At 33.5% G+C, this 20,961-nt stretch overlaps 1 protein-coding gene across 3 annotated transcripts in view; it reads right to left on the bottom strand.

Annotated features, from left to right (window-relative positions):
- Nucleotides 1–20,961, bottom strand: part of NRDC (nardilysin convertase) — a 102,606-nt gene that overhangs the window by 25,099 nt on the left and 56,546 nt on the right. For all 3 annotated transcript variants that reach the window (XR_009252045.1, XM_058696021.1, XM_058696028.1), the window contains 10 exons: nucleotides 16,800–16,873; nucleotides 11,702–11,797; nucleotides 10,359–10,481; nucleotides 8,502–8,559; nucleotides 6,275–6,348; nucleotides 5,112–5,181; nucleotides 2,156–2,233; nucleotides 730–850; nucleotides 595–653; nucleotides 241–295 (listed from right to left, as the gene is read on the bottom strand). Coding sequence is in view for 2 of the 3 variants with exons in the window: in XM_058696021.1 (XP_058552004.1) it covers nucleotides 241–295; nucleotides 595–653; nucleotides 730–850; nucleotides 2,156–2,233; nucleotides 5,112–5,181; nucleotides 6,275–6,348; nucleotides 8,502–8,559; nucleotides 10,359–10,481; nucleotides 11,702–11,797; nucleotides 16,800–16,873 (808 nt within the window). In the remaining variant the exon portion in view is untranslated. The remainder of the gene's footprint in view (nucleotides 1–240; nucleotides 296–594; nucleotides 654–729; nucleotides 851–2,155; nucleotides 2,234–5,111; nucleotides 5,182–6,274; nucleotides 6,349–8,501; nucleotides 8,560–10,358; nucleotides 10,482–11,701; nucleotides 11,798–16,799; nucleotides 16,874–20,961) is intronic.

Genomic DNA, 20,961 nt, shown 5'->3' with positions numbered 1-20,961 from the left:
TAAAATGATTGTTGCACAACATGATCTATGTGAATCTGCCCACCTCTCACGGTTACACAATACACATAACTCAGAAACACAAAAGTTAATTTTCAGATAACCTCAAGGGCATCTTGGGACTCACATGACATAGAGTGGCAGAATTAAAACTCCAGTGACACTTGCAAAAAGAGGAATAATGTCCACACGAGTTTCAACTTGATCACAGAAAACATTCAAAAAGAATTTAACTTCCAGTACCTGTTCTTGGTAATGAAATTCATTATCCTCAATTTTCTGAATCTCTTCAAAAATTCTGTGAAAGAAGAAAATTATAAGTAGAAGATATATTTACATTTCTCATTCGAATCCTCAGCAAGAAAAGAGAAAAAACAGACTGGCCACATAAACGTAAACCCTTAACGTTTCGTGTTCTCATGTAATATAGGTAATATTCACAGGTAGAAGAAGCAGGATATGGAGCCAGTGAAGGAACTTAGGCAGGAAATGCCTAAAAAACTATCTTGGTAGGACTAAAGCATGTCTATTTGTCAGTCTGAATGCTAAAACACACTAGGATTGATTCCTAGCCTAATTCTAGTATCTATATATTACCTTTTTTCTGGGCCTAGCTTCTGCAGCATTTTCAAATACTGGAAGACAGTATGAGCAACCTGAAAACAAAATATCTGATTATGCTTTTGCATAAAGTCATATCTATATTTTTTTAATTCCATTTTAATTATTTACCTCATAGAAATGTTCATAACCCTCATCAGTCAATGTAATAGAAATGCTGAACACTGAGTAAGTAGAATTTTGCTCAAATCCTGTCTCACCATTTCCACCAAATAGTGCAAGAGCCCAGCACCTATTGTTAGGAAAAAATGAATCCAATCAATATCTTGGGATTGATAGCCTACAAATACTTCAAATTAACAAAATAGGTAGGCTTTCTATATAAAATTTGGGAAGCTCAGTCTTTGAGGCAAATGTACTTTCCAAAGGTAAGTTTAAAAGTACAAATTTCTAAAGTACAAGGCGTCCCAAACAATTGCACTGCATGCAAGAATCACCAGAAGGAAATAACAGCCGTATTTATTTGTTTAATGGAAACAAATATATATATTGCAACATAGTAAAACAGGTTTACGAAGACATAGTTATTATTGTTGAAGAGAACAGTACAAAATATTAAAATTATGGTTGCTGGGAGGCATTTCACTCATCCCTCTCGAACCAGTCTCCCAGAAGCAGCTTAAACACTTCAGATACATCTCTCCTTAGGATGTCAAGTGAGCCCTTTGACACTATCAGCTAACCTCTACAGGTTGTTTAAGAAAGAAGCAGTGAAACTGTATCTTTTCCTGACTAGAATAATCCTGAAAACCTAAAGTAAGAAAGGAGGAAGCCAGAATGAAGAATGTGAAATTCTAAAAAAGTTCAGTAATGTAGAGAGATTGAGCACATCTCAAAGCACTTTGCATTTATTATGTAAGTCATATATGTAACTATTATCATTATTCTTTTGTAATAACCCTGGCCTTTTAGCTTTCTTTGAATGTTCTGGTCCTATCAGTACTTTAAAGTACTTATTTATAATTCTCATCTTCCTTTCCATTCTTGAATTACTCTACAGAAAAATCAAACAAGGACGTACTTTAATTATTGGTCCTGATTTAAAGCTAGATTTCTGTGATTTGGCTAGGCAACTTAAGCAAATGCTTAAATGTATTAGGAAACATTCTGCTAACACAGCCGCACAGAATGTTTATAGTCCCACTATTTGTTATGCTTTCTCTGCCCAATGTAGTTTTAAAGTCCACCTTTTGGGTTAGGACAGTCTGGAGATCCATAGCATTTAAATGACCGACTTCTTTACTATTCAAATCTAAATTCTTGATTAGAACTAACCTTCTATGTAACTCTGGAATCTATTTTTTTTATGATTTTTTAAATTTTGTGTACTACTTCCAACAAGGGCTAAAAGGTGGCTCCCAAGGAAATAAATATAATAGGACTATTAACATAACCTAGGTATTAAGTGACTATAATTAAGCATTAGATTTGATGCTAGGCTTTCTGGCAAATAAAGTCAAAAGAATGGGTTACAGAATGTTTACTATTATTTTTCAGACATTGCTATACTAAAAATACTTATTAATTAAATACTTGCTTTTTTCTAAGGTAAGAAAGAATGCTGCCTTTGCCTTCATGTCCAACCAGCCAAGAGATATAGTGAAGTGGTTTCACCCTTTAAAAAAAATATTAAGGTCAGAAACAAAAATAATTAAGGTATAAGCAACACCAGGATATCTTATGTCAAAGGTTATGATATTTAAGAATATGATTATAAACTTATTATCACATAAATTCCACCACACATGAAATTATTATTAATTTGACAATAGCAGGATAAAAACAGAAAACATGGTAAAATTTAACTTCTTTACTTGAAATCACTGAATGAGTATAATCATTCCAAAATTAAGACTACTGCTTTTTCTCTTGGACACTCAAACTTCTTTTCATGGTAAAATCTTTCAATTTTGTTTCACCCAAAATGGAAACTACATACATTCCCTATCATTTTAGAACCTAATACAGATAATGAATCACTCAGTATCTGAAAAGCTTTCAGTATTGCATCAGTCTCTGTGGTAAAAATAAATGTGTTGCTTTATGGGTCAGATAATCTAACATTTAGTTTTAGTTTTTCCTTTAAGTAAATGCATGATCCTGAACAAGAGACTTAACTTCATTGTATTTTTCTTTTTCTCTTCACTTGGCCAACTACTTACTCATAGAGTGTTCATGACAATGTAATATAAGTGCAAGAGGTATAAAAATGCTACATTATATAACAACATACTTTAAAATCTGAGTAGTTGTATATATATTAAATGGTCTTTTCCCACTGACTTCTGCTATAATTTCATAAATGTATTCCCACCAAAACAAAAATATATAGAAAAATAAAGTTAGAAAATCTAAGAATTCTTAAATTTTAAAATTAGTTTACAGAATTATATTCAGTAAACTCTTAAAAACCAAGATATAATATAATGATCTCAACTACATTAAGCAATTCCCAAACCCCACATAAGATTGTTTAAAATATGAATTTGAATTACACCTATCCTAAGACTGATGTAGGGAAAGTACATTAGTTAAAGAATAAACTCAGTAGATTACACAGTATCTGCATCTGAACTAATGGTTTTGTATTTGTAACTCTGTAGGGATAAAATTTGCTTTTTTGTAAAAACAAAATGGGTCCCTCAAAAGGCTAATTCACGTAGAGATTTGAAAAGATTCATGATGAAAGCCACATTAAAACAGTCCATAAAAAATAATAACTGGATGAAAACATATAGAAATTTTAACATTCTTTGGAAAAGACAATCATGAATGACTTTTTTTTCTACTTTTCAGTGATTTTCAGGATTTCTACAATGAATCTACCTTAGTAATCAATAGGAGGATAAATAAGCCTTTGTTAATTAGAAAACTAAGCATTACCCAAAAAAAGGAGGAATAGTATATACAGTATGATTTCATTTTCATAAAAAAAGGTATGTTTCATATTCAGTTTTAATGTCTGAAGGATATATAAGAAACTATTAATGTTGGGCCTTTTAGGAAACAAAGAAATGGGGAAGCACAGCTTTACTTTTTACTAAATACTCTTTTGTCCTATTTTAATATTTTACAAGTATTATTTTTATAGTAAAAACTTTTAAATATGCATATAATAGGGGTGTGTAGGTGGCTGAGCCGGTTAAGTCTCCAACTCTTGATTTTGGCTCAAGTCATGTTCTCACAGCCTGTGAGATCTCACGTCAGAATCCCCTACCTGGGATTGTCTCCCTCCCTCTCTGCCCCTCCCCTGCTCACACACACGTGTTCTCTTTCTCTCTCTCTCAAAATTAAATAATATGCACATAAGAATTTTAACACTTTTGGGCACAATCTACCATAACTACACAATCAATGTACACTGCTTTTTCCTGTATTATCCTTGCACCAAAAGCAAGTAGACAATACACATGTCCTCTACTTTCTCACTGTGAGAATGGTATCATTCTTGATGGGATGTTTGAATATTCTATCACATGTGAAAAAATTTTTTACTGAACTTAAGCAACATTACTTCTGCTTGTGTGTTTATTCTTATGGTTTGGTTTTGTTGGTAATGGTTTAAAAAAAAAATAAGGTAAACTTTTATCAGTTCATTAGCATTTGTTTTTAATCAGAAAAGTATTTGTAGGCATTGACTGATCTTTATCTTTAAAGAACATCTTAGCTCAAGCTATACTGCTCAGTTGAAATGTTTTCCTAATCTGAATAAATCTTCCCTAACTCATTACCACCTCAAATGTGTAGGTCCTTAAGATTTCAGCTGTAGTCATATTCTAGGTTCAAAATTATTTAACTTTATTTTTAACAAGATCAAATTGAGGGGCGCCTGGGTGGCTCACTCGTTTAAGAGTCTGATCTGGAGCCTGCTTCAGATTCTGTGTCTCCCTCACTCTGTTCCTCTCTCTCTCAAAAATAAAACATTAAAAAAAATCAAACTAAATGATCACCACTGACAAATAAATCATAAACTAATATATTTTTGTACTCAAAGTACTAAAGAAATTAATTACAAAAGTTAGCACTCGTACAAAGATACTTAATTTCAAAGACTCAGAAGAGGTAACCAGCTGTAAGAAAACTCTAGTTTTTATCCCAGAAGACATTAAAATATACAGCATAGTTTGAAAACTCTAGGAGTAGTGAAGTCCCAGTTTATCACATTACAGAACACTCAAATTTAAACCATTTAGTATTCTTTAAAAATATGACTCTTGGGGCGCCTGGGTGGCTCAGTCGGTTAAGTGGCTGACTTCGGCTCAGGTCATGATCTCACGGTCCGTGATTCGAGCCCCGCGTCGGGCTCTGTGCTGACAGCTCAGAGCCTGGAGCCCATTTCAGATTCTGTGTCTCCCTCTCTCTCTGACCCTCCCCTGCTCATGCTCTGTCTCTCTCTGTCTCTAAAATAAATAAACGTTAAAAAAAAAAATAAAAAAAAAAAATATGACTCTCATTCAGTATGTACTGGAGTAAATTTGCCCTTCAACTCTTACCTGTAATGTTGCTGTTGAGGGGGAAGCGCCCATGTGATGGTCAGAGCATGAATTTTCCTGATTGGAACAACTAAACAAAAAATTTTTCAGAAAAACAGATATAAGTGTCTCTCCATAATTTTTATTATGCTACACGATTTTTTATTGCAATATATTTCATCCTCCAATAAACAGGGGAAGGTTAAATACAATGCAATTATTATTTCAAGTTGCCAATTTTCCAATTTGAATAGCGCAATTTTTAGAAATTTCTCTTCAATTTGGTTTCACAGGTGGAGAAAACATGGATAAAAAAACTACAACTGAAAATAAGTTGTCTCTGGGAAGAGTCAGCTTAGATAGAATGGAACAGAAGGCAGATAAAAGGTGTGACAAAAAGCCATTGATCAAAGAAAGGGAAGAGGAGAGAGACAGCCAATGGGGGTGAAGGAGGAAGTGGAGGAAATACCTAAGCAATCAGGAAAAAAAGAAAAAAAACCTGCCATGTTAAAAAGATCAAAGAAAGAGAAAAGCTAAATTAAGAATATTTCTGCAATATTCACTATGGGAAAATTATTAAGTAAATTATAGCAGAGCTCATTGGGAAATTATTACCCATATTAAATGAAAAAAAGCAAGAGATAGAAGTGTACATATTTTATCATCTCGAGTATGTTAAAATATACCTATAGAAACTTTGTCAAAAGGAAATTTGCGAAAATGACTTCTCTACGTGGTAAGCTTTAAGGGTGACTTTCCCCCCTATTTCTTTACACTTCATTTTTACTTTTATTTTTCTTCATTTAACAAAATTGTTTTTATAATTAAGATAAAAGGAAATAATTTGAAAGTTTTATCCATCCTGTATTTTTCTCTTTTTAAAGGTAATAAAGAGCAGAGCATAGATTAAATGAAATAGGAAAGAAACAAAAACCAAAGAATAAAAAGAACAAGGAGAAAACAGGGACAAAGCATGAAACAGACTCAAGTAGCAGCAGGGTAGCAGACCAATCTGCTGCCAGTTACTGGCCTGTCACTAATTGGATCTCCTCTGTCCTTATACTTCCTTTCCAACCCAGCTATACTTTCTGTTATCATTTTCAAAGAAAATTGGCAGCCTCAATTATGTTTTAGAGAATGCGCTGAAGTTATTTCAAACAGTTTTAAACCTTTGGTTCACGAACCTCTATAAAGTTTGTTAAATGCTGGTGTGTCAAATGGATCCGTTAAATGGCCAAAGTTTGGTTTGGGTAACCCACTGAAAATAAAACACATATATTAAAATTTAATTGGCAAAAGCCTTTATAAGCAGTATCTTTAGGGATGCCTAACTGATAGGTATTTATAATTATAATCTATTCTATATACTCCTGGCTGAAAAGCATTCTAGGCATAAGCAAATAGATGGCAACAAAGCCACAAAATCCTGAACTGTCATGTCAACCTCAGTCCTAGTAATTCAAATGCCTTTAAAACTCATGGGAGACAGAAAACAATTGAAGGGGCCTCCCTGCCCAATATTTACTACCTCTATCAGCCCCATTCAACTTCAATTCTCCTCCTATATAAAGCTACTTCAGAAAGAAAACATACTAGAGACATTTTTTTTTAATTCAACAAATATATATGAAATAATTATTAGGTATGAAGCACTGTATTAGGCATTGTGGTATTTAAAAGACATGGCCTTTCCTTCTGGAGGCTTCTCATGTGGTTGAAGATATTAACTATTTCTTCTAAAACATGGTCAATATGAATTATTATTAAATACCTAGAAGATTTTTTAGAACCAAAGTTATTAGTGAGTATTATTTAAGAGAATTTCTAAAAGTGCTTATCAGGGATTGACAGGACCTAATGAATCTCTCCAATCAATATACCTCTGATTTTATTGGCAAAGTTTCACAGTAAAACACATTTCAATCTGCCATTTAACATTTCCATAGCTCATACTCATTTCTTATCAAAACAACCAAAACCAAACAAAACAACCCTACAACTATGACATGACTTTCATTATTTTTCCATACATAAAAGTACTGCTAATTATCAATGGAAATTTACATAAAGCCAAGTTAATAATAATCATTCAGCTGTTACTACAATATTCTAACATTTTCATAGTGAATTTTTCTTTCATAAACTTAAATTATGCCCTGGAATGAGGAACTGGAAGAAATCTAGCTTACTCACCTGATGGAAGAAAAAAACCTTTCATTTATTGTATTAAAATGCAAACTACTCAGGAGTAGAAAAAAGGACTTAAGTACTTCAGAATTTATTTTTTATATTCTTTGTAACAAAAATGTAGCAGTAAAACGTATTTTTTTTTATTTTTTATTTTTTTTTTGAACGTTTATTTATTTTTGAGACAGAGAGAGACAGAGCATGAATGGGGAGGGGCAGAGAGAGAGGGAGACAGAATCGGAAGCAGGCTCCAGGCTCTGAGCCATCAGCCCAGAGCCTGACGCAGGGCTCGAACTCACGGACCGTGAGATCCTGACCTGAGCTGAAGTCGGGCGCTTAACCGACTGAGCCACCCAGGCGCCCCAATAAAACGTATTTTAAATAACTATTATTTTGAAGAATTTGAGGTAGATAAAAAGTAGTAGTTATTTGAACTGGAACTCTATATACAATTTCTAATAAAAGATAACTTGGTTCAAATATATGAAACAGACTTTTTAGCTTGTATGGAAAGTCAATCATCACCTACAAGATTATTTATTTTATGGAGGAAAGCAATCCAAGTTCCAAACAACGGACTTAAAAATCAAACTTTCAGGGGCACCTGGGTAGCTTAGTCAGTTAAGTGTCTGACTTTGGCTCAGGTCACGATCTCACGGCTGGTGAGTTCGAGCCCCACGGAAGGCTCTGTATTGATAGCTTAGAATCTGGAGCTTTGTTTGGATTCTGTGTCTCCCTCTCTCTCTGTCCCTTCCCTGCTTATGCTCTGTCTCTATCTCAAAAATAAATAAACACTAAAAAAAAAAAAACTTTCAGAACAAAATTTGTTCTGAGGCAGGGTATACAAGTGTATATATAGGCTGCCTCTCGATATAATACTTGCTTTCAAAACACAGTGTCAAACACTCTACACAGTAACAGAAAAACTCTGAATAACTGTAAAAGGAGAAAGAGCCATAAATTCTTCAGAATTATTACTTACTGTAAGATTGCAAGCTTATAAATTTTGAACTACAGACATTATGGAAACTTGGGCTCTCATCTTGGTTTCCCAATCAAAAAGCTATGTGATCTTGCTAAACCATTTTAGGTCTTAATCACCTGTTTAAAAAATAACACCCCTTCCCCAGGCGGGAGGGGTGGGGGGACCACCTCTAGGATTCATACAAGAAGATGCCTCTTTAATTCTTTAAAGCATATGGTTTATGAAAATTAATGTCTTACTTGTTTGGTATCTGAGAGAAGATTTCAGTCACCCACTTTTCCAAAGTATCCAGTGTTTCTTTGGGGAGGGCAGGTAGGAGACAGGGAAATAAAATGTTGTTATTGAAGGAAGAAATGCAATTAGATTTAGGTATAAAATCTTTAGGTATAAAACAAAGGGATACTTTAATTTGGGCATTACTTGCCACTCCTTAACCAGTAATAAGTAGCAACAACAACAAAAACAATAGTTAAGAAAACCTTAAGACACATAATTTTATTAGAATCCTGTATTTCTAGCTGGTAAAGTTAGAAAAGGTACACAAGTTTTTGTTTTGTTTTGTTTTATAAAAAAAAAAAGGAAAGTTTTTGTTTATCACTAGGCTACTGTGGAGAGCCAAGAGTAAAAATATCTCCATCCTCCTACTCCATTCTAAAACTTAATTCTTCTAGGAAGGTTTCTCCCAATTAATCCACACTATACTGATCATTCTTTCTCAGGATTTCATTAGTACTTTCAACATTCCATTTATTTTACATTAATTTATACTTGCTGAGGTTTTAATCTGTAAGTCTTCCTCTTAGGTTGCATATAATATGATTTCTATCTTCTTTTGATTCCTGTATTTCATACAAAATTCTTTTTAAAAGCAGATCTCGGTACAAAAAGAAACCTTTTTCCTTTATCCCACTCACTGACTCATTACTATTACCGAATAGTATTTGTACTTCCACCAGACACAAGTTTCACTAATTTTCAAGAGATGCCCCATTATGTAAAACACAAGATACAAATTAGACTAATCAAGTTCTGAATTTATTCTATACTATATATATATAGATATTCAACTCTTAAATGGATAAATGCTAAAGCTTAAAAAACAATTGAATTTAAATTGTATAAGGTTCTCTTATCAAATATCTAGGGTTTATTTTAGAAATTTGCAACAAGCATTAATAAAGGAAACAATACATAGTTGAAGAAAAACGCATGTTTGTGACACACTTGGAAATAGTAATTAAAAACTGTAAATTATATACTGAATATGAAACTGCCTATTTTAACAAATGTTGTAAAAGGAATTTAGATACACGTCTGTAGTCCGAACAAAAGAATCTACAATTCTATAGCCATAGCTTTAGATTCAAATCAACTTTTAGTGGACTAATTTTGATCCTAAATGCAAAAATGTTTCATATTTAAGTGCCAGGTCAGCTTCAATTTCAATTTTGACAACGAAAGAACAAAATCTCAGGAAAAGGAGAGTCACAGGGTGAGAAGATTACTTTTTCAAAATTAAATGTGCAAACTATAACATATGTCAAAAAGAAGTTTGGCAACTTTCTGAAGTGTAAAGAAAACAAAAGAAAGCTACCATGATTTCTTTAACGATGAAAAGTTAACACAAATTGCTGAAGATAATGATAAAAGAAGGAAAAGAAGTACTGATCAGTATTTTACATTTTGCTATTATCACCATGATGGATTTCAATTAATCATGCCATTTTACTGGACCCTACGTAAAGATGAAAAGACAGACACCTTGCTCTGTCAGAGTTTACAGAGGCAGCAACTAAATGTGACCTAAAAGACCAATTCATGGCCTATTAGAACATCAGTAAACTCACAGACCAGCCTAGAGATAAGACCTATGTCTATAAAAGAAAAAAACATTTGCCTGAGAATCAGATGATTTTGTGATTGCTAAGCTGTGCCACTTGCTATGTGACTTTTCCAAACCCTGACTTCCTTTAGGTCATATTAAGGTCAAGCACTAAAATAATTAATAATACCCTGCAACACTAATCAAGGCAAACAAATCCTAAGAAAGCACTACTTCAACATAATTCTAAGGGCCATAAAAGACAATATACTACCTTTGGATTGAACCACTAAAGTCATGTAATGAGCAGAATAGTAACGCATCCAGAATTCTCTCAATCTAGCATGTGTATCAATATTATTCCTTTTTGGCTCATGTTTCAGTGTCTCAGCATTTCCTGTAAAAAAAAAAAAAAAGATGAAAAACATCACAAAAATAAGTAGTTTACTTTGAACCACACTAAAATTAAAATATTTTAAATATGTTTACTTTGTCAAAAGCCTCTATACCAAAAATGCATGCTCTGCTACTGATACATAACTAATGAACCTAAGTGACTCAAGAATATAGAATCAATGCATAACAATAATATCAATATAGGACAAAAATTCAAAAGAAACAATTCTGAAGTGTATTTTAACACATAAGGAATTAATCTCCAATTGGCAATGCCTTAACAACAGTAATTGTCTTCAGCTTATCTTAATCATTAGTCTAGCATCCAATTCAGGTTTTATCTCTGAATTATTTTAATAATATTCTACATAATCCTTAAAAATAAACCACATAAAGCAAGGCTGTCATATAAATTGCATATAACTGTACAAGATATACAGGGAAGCAGAACAGCCTTTGAATGAAGTACTATTTAGATCAACTCATCTCAGATTCTACCTTACGGTCAAAAGCATTAATATAAGGCTATAACTGAATTCTAACACTAAGAAAAAGCCATTATAAAAAACATACCATTTAAACAGCTTACCATTTAAACAAAATTTGGTCACATTGCTGAATCTCTATTGATAAAGGGAAATACCAGGTTGGGGTAGAGCACAGACTTTATAATCATATAAAAATAGAGGTTCAAATCTCACACCCAACACCGTGTGATTTAAGCAAATTAAATAACTTCCCTGAACCTGTTTATCTTTAAATGGATATGATAATGGGACCCAGCTCATAACAATGTTAACAATGATCAAATGAGGTAATTCATATAGTGTTAGCAGAGTATCTGGCACTCAAAAAGCATTCACAAAACATTAAGTGCTATTCTTAATATACCTAATGTCAGAAAACCAAATACATGCATGCTCAACCACTTTCTATTTGAGAAGCTGCCTACCAATCCTAAAAGGTGCCCAGCTACTCTGCTTTCACAGTCTTCCATTCTTAATCAACTTTGCATATTCTCAATCTTCCTCAATTAGAAAATAATCTAATCCTGAAACCAAGATTGCACTGTATGTTAATTAAAATTTAAATTAAAAAAATAACACTTCTGCCAAAAGAAGGAAAAGGAGGAGGAGGAGGAGGTGGAGAAGAAGGGAGGAGAGGGAGGAGATGGAGGAGGGGGAGGGGAGAGAAAGAAGATGAAGGTATAAAGCATCTTACCCCAAAAAAATTTCCCCATAGGATGTCCAGGTCTAGCAAGGCTTCCAAACAACATTTCCTTTCTGTTTGCATCGGAAGGTCTTGCAAGCTGATATTCTGTCAGTTTTAAAGAAACACTTTTAATAAAATAAATTCAGTATTTGCTTTATTATTAGAAATTCAAGAAATGAACTGCACAGGACTGAAAGTAAGGAAGTAACAAAAATTAATTTTATGAATTGTGTGTTATAAGACTGAAGTGGAGAACTCAATGACCCAGGTCAGGCTCTATGATTTAACACATTCTGTATCTTTAGGCAGTCAATGCACCTTCCTAGAGGTTTTCCTTTATCTTCAAATGAAACAAGATAGTTAATGATCTGAAGGTTTCAATTCTAGGATGCTATGTCCAAGAATTTACTGATAAAGTGCTTTAATAAGATGTTAAAGCAAATTTCTCATTACCTGGGAACTCTGTCATACATATTTAAATTTCCTCTAAAACCAGCTGTGTCATTAATAAAATATTAATTGTTCAGAACAATCACTCTGAAGTCAGAAATACCTTGTCTAGAATCCAATTCTGCCATTTACTACACTGTACAACCTTGAGGATAGGATGTTACCTAACTTTCCTGATTCTATTTCTGCATCTATAAAATAGAGTTACTGGTACTTAGTTCATAGGCTTTTGATAAGAAATAAGACAAGATATATTCCTTCAACAATTACTCACTGAACATCTTCTATGAGGCAGGTAGTACTGAACCAGTTGCTAGAGGCAGAAATGTGAAAAAAAAAAAAAAAAGGACCCAGTCCCCACCCTCAAAGAGTTTACATTCTAGTAGAGGAGATAAACAATAACTAAAACAAACAGATTCTAGACATAATGTCAGTGGTAGGTGCTAGAAGAAAAATAAAACTGTGTAAGAGAATGGAAAGTGACAACAGGTCATAAAAGGCCTAAGGTGGTGACAAGTGAGCAAAATCCAAATAAAGTGAGAATGATGTCATAAGAAGTTTTGGGGAAGTTTTCCAGGTATCGAAATTATAAATTCAAAGGCTTTAAGACAAGAAATATTTTAATGAATTCAAAGGCAGCAAAGAGGCCAGTGGAGCAGTTTAATAATCATAAGAGCTTAGGGTCAGTAGAAATTACAGTTTGCTGTGGGTAAGTGCTAAAACGCATAGAGTAATTTAAATATATATATGGGCTGTCACTTAACCTAATTTTGTCTTATTTGTGTGTGAATTTATTTTGGGTAAGGGGGAGGCTCAGGAAGGTTTTCCACAGAATGACTCAAGCTGAGTATTGAGGGACAAACTAGGGTCTTCTAGGAAATAGGAACAGAAGGAGAAATGGGAGTGTGTAAAACATTTTAAGGAGAAAAAATTTAGAAGGAGATTATGGCACCTCTGAAAAACAGACACAGTTTTTGAAAAAAATTGGGCAAATGACTGATTCTGGAACTTTGAGTTAATTACTTCACTTCTGTAAGCCTCAGTTTCATTACATGTCAAATAAGGACAATGGGGATAACAATCACAATAATGCACATAAGTAGTGCTCAAACTGTCAGCTATTATCATTTATCATAGGAGTAATGGCAAGGCATTGCAGATGTTTAATAAGGAGAGTGACATTATCAGATTTGGACTTCAGTAAGTTCATTCTGGTTGCGAAAGTAGAGAATGGGTGGTAGGAAAGCAAAAGTAGAGACAAGAAAACTGATTAGGGGCCATCACTGTAATATTTGCTGAAGAGAGTAGAAAGTGGTGACAGTAGGGATAGGAAGAAACAAAAGTAAACATATTCAAAATACTTTAGTTATAAATCATAAAGTCTAAGTCAACAATGAGACAGCAATATATATATATATATATATATATATATACACCTTCAACAAGTAAATAATAAAAAAAACTGTAAAAAAAATATGAAGATATGGCTATAACATGAGAAAAACAATTCCTAAGTGTGGCAGATTGAATAATAGTTCCCAAAGATGTGCACATCCTAGTCTCTAAAACCTGTGAATATGTTACCTTACATGGTAAAAGGAACTTGGTGGGTATAAATTAAATTAAGGATCCTGAGAAGGAGAGGTTATCCTGGATTATCTGGGTGGTCCCTATGTAATCATAAAGATCCTTATAAGAGAAAAGCAAGAGGATCAAAGTCAGAGAAAAGATCTAAGGACAGAAGCAGAGTTCAGAGAGAAGAGAAGATTCTACTCTGATGACTCTTAAGATAGAGAAAGGAGCCATAACCTAGGGATGTAGATGGTAACTAGAAAGTGGAAAAGGATAGGAAACAGCTTCTCTCTTATGGCCTCCAAAAGGAATGCAGCCTTAAAGAAATAATTTAGACTTCTGACCTCCAAACATTTAAGAAAACAAATTTGTGTTATTTTGAGACACCAAGTTTCTGGTCATTTGTTTCAGTAGCAAAAGGAAGCTAACAGACATGTAAACATACCCACAAAAAATTATCTATCCACAACAACTGATAAAAATAGAGTATAAATATCTGAACACTTAGAGAACACATTCTGCTACTTGGTTAGATTAAAAAGGTTTTGGACATATCCTCAGTCTCAATCACTAAGACATATTCTGTAGGAAATTACACATATTTATGTGAGAGAGCATGAACTGTCACTAAAATAAAAAGCTAATCATTAAGAACATTTTTTTTCTCTACAATCTTCTTTTAGCAATAAGCTAATCCCATTTTAAAACCTACCCTATAGACATTGACATGAGTTTGTTACCAAATGTATTCAAGAAAACTGTAAAACACTAAACACACCTAACTGCAATGGGTAAATAAATGCTTATAAATATAAGTGTATAACCACTCCTTTGAAAGATTAGGCACAAAACAGATTGCCAATGCAGGGCACAGTGATAAGAGTAATGAAGTTAGATCTACATAATAAATTAAAAACCCAGGAAAGAATCTTTTTTATAAGCAGGTAGAGAGGAATTTTTTTAAAAAAGTAAAATGAGAAGAGGAATCTGCCAGGACAGTTGAATCTCCCTTCAACTCCTCTTACATGGAATGGGCCATCCAAGCAAACAGGCAACTGAAAACATGCAAATGAGTTAAGAATGATAGAAGACTATCTCAGCTGAATAGAAGAAAACAACACCAGATTATTGAGCTTTCAAAACTTGTTAATGAATACTAAAGTTATTACACCAGTTACAACTTAAGAGCAACCTCATCTCCCTGATCTCAAGTAAACCCTTCACACTTAGAAGGTTAAGTGACTAATGACATATATCTAGCTATCTGTATCAGGTCACAAATTGAACTAGGTCTCCTATCATCAAAACAAATAAATGAACAAAACAAAAACAAAAAAACAAAGCCTTTACCTTAAGTTCATTTTAAACCAAAACTACTTAGTACATGTGTATGTATGTACATATATCACATGTATATGTCCATATATATATTTCTGCATATTTCAAAATAAAATATATTCTAACTTAAACTTATAAAAACCAAATTAAAGATTGTGTGAACACCAACACTTCAACCCAATCTAGAAACTGTATGAAGAAAAATACTTCAAAGTACTTAAGACAGAAGGTGCTTTCTTCAAAAGTAAGAAAGACTTTCAGAGTTTTCCTTGGTTATTTTGGTTTATCAACCACTCAACAAATACTTATCTGGGCTATGATAAAAGAGATAGTGTGGTAGGCAAATAACAAAAGTGAAGAAAATAAATCCTTGATTGTAAGGAGCTACAAGAGCTAAGAGGAATACAATTCCATCCCACCCTCTTTTACAAATAAGTTGAGGGCCATAGTCAGTTAAATTTCTGTAAGTAAAACAAAAATCTGCTGACGTCCAGGCAGATGGCTCTTTCTATCCATCTACAGTTTACTCCTCTTAATGAATGCAGTAAGTCATTATTACAACCCAACAATGAATTAAGACAAAGAAGAGAAACAAGAACAGAAATCTGCCTCTTAGGCTGTTGCAAGCCAAGCCTAACCTATATGAACCGAAAGTCCCCTCAAGTTTAGTATTATTTGTTTTCAATGCTAAAATAAGGCAAGCAGGGCCATTCTATGATGGTGCTATTTACCAGTACTCTGTAATTAACGGTATTTATAGCATGGCTCTGTAATGAAGCCTCACCCTATATAAGTACAGTTTTTCCTTATGGTCTTCATTCTTTAAATCCTAAAGACAAGAAAAACTGTTAACAAAATTAAATGCATTTCCTATTCAGGGATTTAGTTTCTTTATTCATAAATATATCACAACTGTTTTCAGAACTACCAAAATTCAAGCCATAGACCTAACAAAGGATAAACCATTTATTTATTTGTTTATTTTGAAGGGGGGAGGGGCAGAGGAAAAGGGGAAGAGAAACTCTTAAGCAGACTCCATACCCAGTGCAGAGCCCGACATGGGGCTCAATCTCACGACCGTGAGATCATGACATGAGCTGAAATCAAGAGTCAGAAGCTTAATAGACTAAACCACCCAGGCACCCCCCAGTATAAGCTATTTAAGTATCAAAATGTTACTTAAAGCCTCAGAGAAAATGTCTCTTCATTCAGAAAGAGTTATGTTAACTTTTAAAGTTTTAACACCTGGTATTAACTTTAAGAATTAGGCTACCGTCCTGGGGCACCTGGGTGGCTCAGTTGGCTGGGGCGTCTGACTTCTGCAAGGTCATGATCTCACTGTAAGTGGGTTCAACCCTGCATCGGGCTCTGTGCTGACTGTTCTGAGCCTGGAGCCTGCTTCAGATTCTGTGTTTCCCTCTCTCTCTCTGCCCCTCCCCTTGTCATGCTCTCTCTCTCTCTCTCAAAAATAAAATATTTAAAAAAAAAAAAGAGAATTAAGCTACTGCCCTGCAAAAGATTAGTCACTATGGTAAAATGCTCAAAAACTAGACTGAAAAACAATAATCATTATTTTATTTCAAATCTACAATGAATTACGTTTTAATGGTTCAAGAATATGACACATTTATTTTAATTTTGCCCTTTATGATAAAAGGATAAAATGGTCCAGTGATAATAATGATAAATGTGCTAAATAACTAGTCAATGCAAGAAATAGTCGTAAGATATAAAGCACTTCTCTTACCACTATCAACAGCTTCAACTTCACGGTCAATTGCATCTCTGATCATTAGTGGATGGATGAAAAACTGAGCCCATCTGAAAAACAAAACACAAAAAAACCCTAGCATTTGTTTTTGTTCATAAAAATCTTTTCATCTGTTCATCTGTTTTTTTAAGAAATTTACTAAGTTGGAAATTTAGTTCATAATCATGATATGTAAAATCTAAGTAATATTCTGCATTTCTGTATTTTAAAGTCTACAAACTACCTTTTTTTCATTATGATCTATAATACCCATACAGAAAAGTTCATAAAACATGGACATAAAGACTAATGCATAGGGGCACCTGGGTGGCTCAGTCGGTTAAGCATCGGACTTTGGCTCACATCATGATCTCATGGTTCATGAGTTCCATCAAGAGTTCCAGCCCTGCTTCAGGGGACTTTGAGCCCTGCCTCAGGTGAGCTTGAGTCCTGCCTCAGGTGAGCATGAGCCCTGCTTCAGGTGAGCATGAGCCCTGCTTCCCCGCCCCACCCCACTCTCTCTCCCTCTCTGCCCCCATGGGATTCTCTCTCTCTCAAAAAAACAAAACAAAATAATGCATAACTACAAGGTGAAAGTCTGAGCAGCTACCACCCAGGTCAAGAAACAGACCCAGGCCAAGAAACACTGTCAGAACTCTAAAAGCACCCGGCACCTATATCCTAAATGTTATGATAATCACTTCTCTGCTTTATAGTTTGTACATATAAGTACATATATGTACTTCTAGACCAGTGTTTCTTGACCTTTCTTTTTCCCATTATCAACCCTAAGGAGCCTTTTCAGATTTTCTCCTAATCACTCTCTTTGAACTTTTAATATCACAGATACACTGTTTATCTGTATGTATATCTGTGATTTCATATAAGGTATATAAAGCCTACTCTTATTCAATGCAGGGTTACAAATGATTAACTTTTTTAAGTTAAAAGTTAAAATTTTAAAGACTATCAAATATTTTACTTTGCTTTATAATTGTATTTGCTTTTTAATGTAATTTAAATTGTGATGCATCAAATTACATGTGTATCCATTTATTAATAATAGCAATACAAATAAATTTTAATTAACATCTATTTTTCCAGCAAAAAAAAGCAATTAAAAAAATTAATTTCCTACAATTTTTAGTAAACTTTTCACTTTTGCTTGATCCAAAAAGAAACTTCTAGCTTAACTGGCTACTAGATATTAAGACAATCAAAATTTTCTTTTCAGTACTTGGCATAACTAACGGGTTAAATAACTTGTTCAATTAAATAAAGTAGAATATTTTTATTTAATTCCAAAGTCATATACAAAAGCACAGAGTATCAATACCCACAAAGCAGCTAATGAAACCAACTGGCACATGCAATGCAGATCACCTCTAGTGATGACTCCAAGATCAAGCAAACATTTCAAAGTTCTCCAATCATCTACGCACCAGTTTTGTAGCACTGACAGTGAATGTGCTTTGTATTATCTTCTATGAACTCTTATCACTGTAAATGGTGCTCACGTGATACTCAAGTAAATTAAAAACAGAAATTAAATACTAAGTAAAGATTTTGCCAGCTAGGGTTAAGCTTTGGAGGGCCACAAACCATTATAATATTGAACATTTTTTCATCTAGAAAGAACCAATTTTTGCCACCAATGGGAACAATATGCTCCCTGCTGAGAATGCGTGTTCTAAACAATCCAGTTTTATTTTTTATTTTCTATAAATGGAAATATATTTATATATTTTTTATGTCTGACTTATTTACCTATTTATTTTAATAGTCATCCACGATGGTACATGTGGCTATGGTTCATTTATTTTCACTGCTGTAGAATATTCCACTGCATGAAGTTACTCATCCAACCTACTGCAAATAGTCATTTGGGCTGATTCCAGGTTTAGACCATTACAATCAATGCTACCATAAATTCTTACAAATGTGCAATATGCACATTTGCACAAGTTTGTCTAGGTATACATCTAAGAAAAAACTCCTAGGTAATAGTATATGCAAGCATATGTTCAACATCACTAGCTAAAACCAAAATTTTTATCAGCAGTTCCAATTCCTCCATTCCTCCAAAACCTCACCCTCAGCTGGTATAATCAAACTTTAAAATTTACTACAACTTTCAAGAGTACAGTTAAATCTCATACTGGCTTTAATTTACATTTTCCTGACTCCTAATGAGATTGATTACCATTTCATACATTTATTAATCATTTGAATTTTTTCTTTGGTAAAATACTTAAGGCTTTTTCCTACTATGTTGTATTTTTTCTTGATTCTAATATATATTCATTTTATATAATATTTAATTATGTTACATACAATTATACATATAATCTAATAATTAAAAATTAATGACAGTTACTTTTAACTTTTTTAAAATTAAAGAATTATTTATTTGGCGGGGAGTGGGGGCAGAGACAGAGAGAGAGAGGGAGAGAGAATTCCAAGCAGGGTCCGTGCTGTCAGCACAGAGCTCCATGAGGGACGCTTCAACTCACAAACCATGAGATCATGACTTGAGCCAAAATCAAAGAGTTAGACGCTTAACCCACTGAGCCACCCAGGCGCCCCAACAGTTATTTTAAATATAAGTCCTTGGTTATGTGTGTTGTAAATATATTCTTCCACTTTATACTTGTTTTTCCCACACTCCTTATGGTATCTTTTGATGAACATAATGTAGTATCATTTTTCTTTATTTTTTGTGCTTTTCTATCTTGTTTGATAATTCTTACTGGGGCTAAAGTTACACTCCTCTCTAAAACTTTTAGTTGTACTTTTTTACTTTTTGGTCTATAATCCACCTGGAATTGACTCTTTGTGTATGTTGAGGAGAAATCAAGTTTATAAAAGCCCAATTATCTTGGAATCATTTCTTTAAGAAGTTCTTTTAATCACTGCTACACAGTGCCCCTATCAAAAAGCAAGTGTCTACATATGTGTTGGTCTATTTCTAGGATTTCTGCTCTGTTCCATTGGTCTCTTTGCTTAGCCTTCTAATACCATAATGTCATAATTACAAAACAAATCTTAATATCTAGTAAGTCCTGCTATCCTGTTATTTTTCCTATGCAAAAATAATTAGCCCTCTGCCTTTCCTTATAAATTTTAGACTTAGTTTTTTTAATTTAAAACTACATAAATCTTCTGAGATCTTGGTTGCAGTATCGCTGAATCAATACATTAACTAAAGAAAACAGGTATCATTAAAAATAAATTAAGCTTAGGGGCGCCTGGGTGGCGCAGTCGGTTAAGCGTCCGACTTCAGCCAGGTCACGATCTCGCGGTCCGTGAGTTCGAGCCCCGCGTCAGGCTCTGGGCTGATGGCTCGGAGCCTGGAGCCTGTTTCCGATTCTGTGTCTCCCTCTCTCTCTGCCCCTCCCCCGTTCATGCTCTGTCTCTCTCTGTCCCAAAAATAAATAAAAAACGTTGAAAAAAAAAAAAATTAAAAAAAAAAAAAAATTAAGCTTCAAATCCATGAATAGTACTTTTCTCAAATTACTTAGCTCTTCCTTAAAATCTCACAATAAGGTTTTAATATATTCCCCAAAAAGAGTCTTTTTACCTAATTTTTGGAATAATTTCTGAGTGTTTATTTTTTATAGCTTTAAAGGTATTTTAACTATCACTGTTATGGAGAAATACTACTGACTTTTATATATTAAACATTATCAATTTTATCATTTTTATTTTATGTATCAAGCCACACTAATAAATTATGTTAAATAGAAGTGATCACAATCTGCATCTCCTTCTTATATCTGATCGCAACTTGAAAGCTTTCCAGGTTTTACCATTAAATATAAGGCTTGGTTTAAAATATCAAATATCATCTTGAGAAAGTTGACTTACACTCTGTTAGCTAAGAACATCTTGATGACCAGATACTGAATTTCACCACATAATTTTTTCTACATACATTTTTCCCTTCAATCTGACAATGTGATGAACTGCATTAATTGACTTTCTCATGTTAACCCTACCTCATAATTTTCAACCCAACTCAGTACTACTGTATCTTTATTGCTATTTGTATGTGAGTATGGTCTACAGTTCTTTTTATATTACACTTTCTTATATCAAGAGGTCATACTACCTTCATAAATGAGGAAGGAATTATTTATTCCTTCAATTTTTGTAGACC

The sequence above is a fragment of the Neofelis nebulosa genome, chromosome 2 (genome assembly GCF_028018385.1).
Source record: "Neofelis nebulosa isolate mNeoNeb1 chromosome 2, mNeoNeb1.pri, whole genome shotgun sequence".
NCBI lineage: Eukaryota > Metazoa > Chordata > Mammalia > Carnivora > Felidae > Neofelis > Neofelis nebulosa.
The sequence above is the reverse complement of the archived record's forward strand: the minus strand, read 5'-3'. Positions and strand labels throughout refer to the sequence as shown.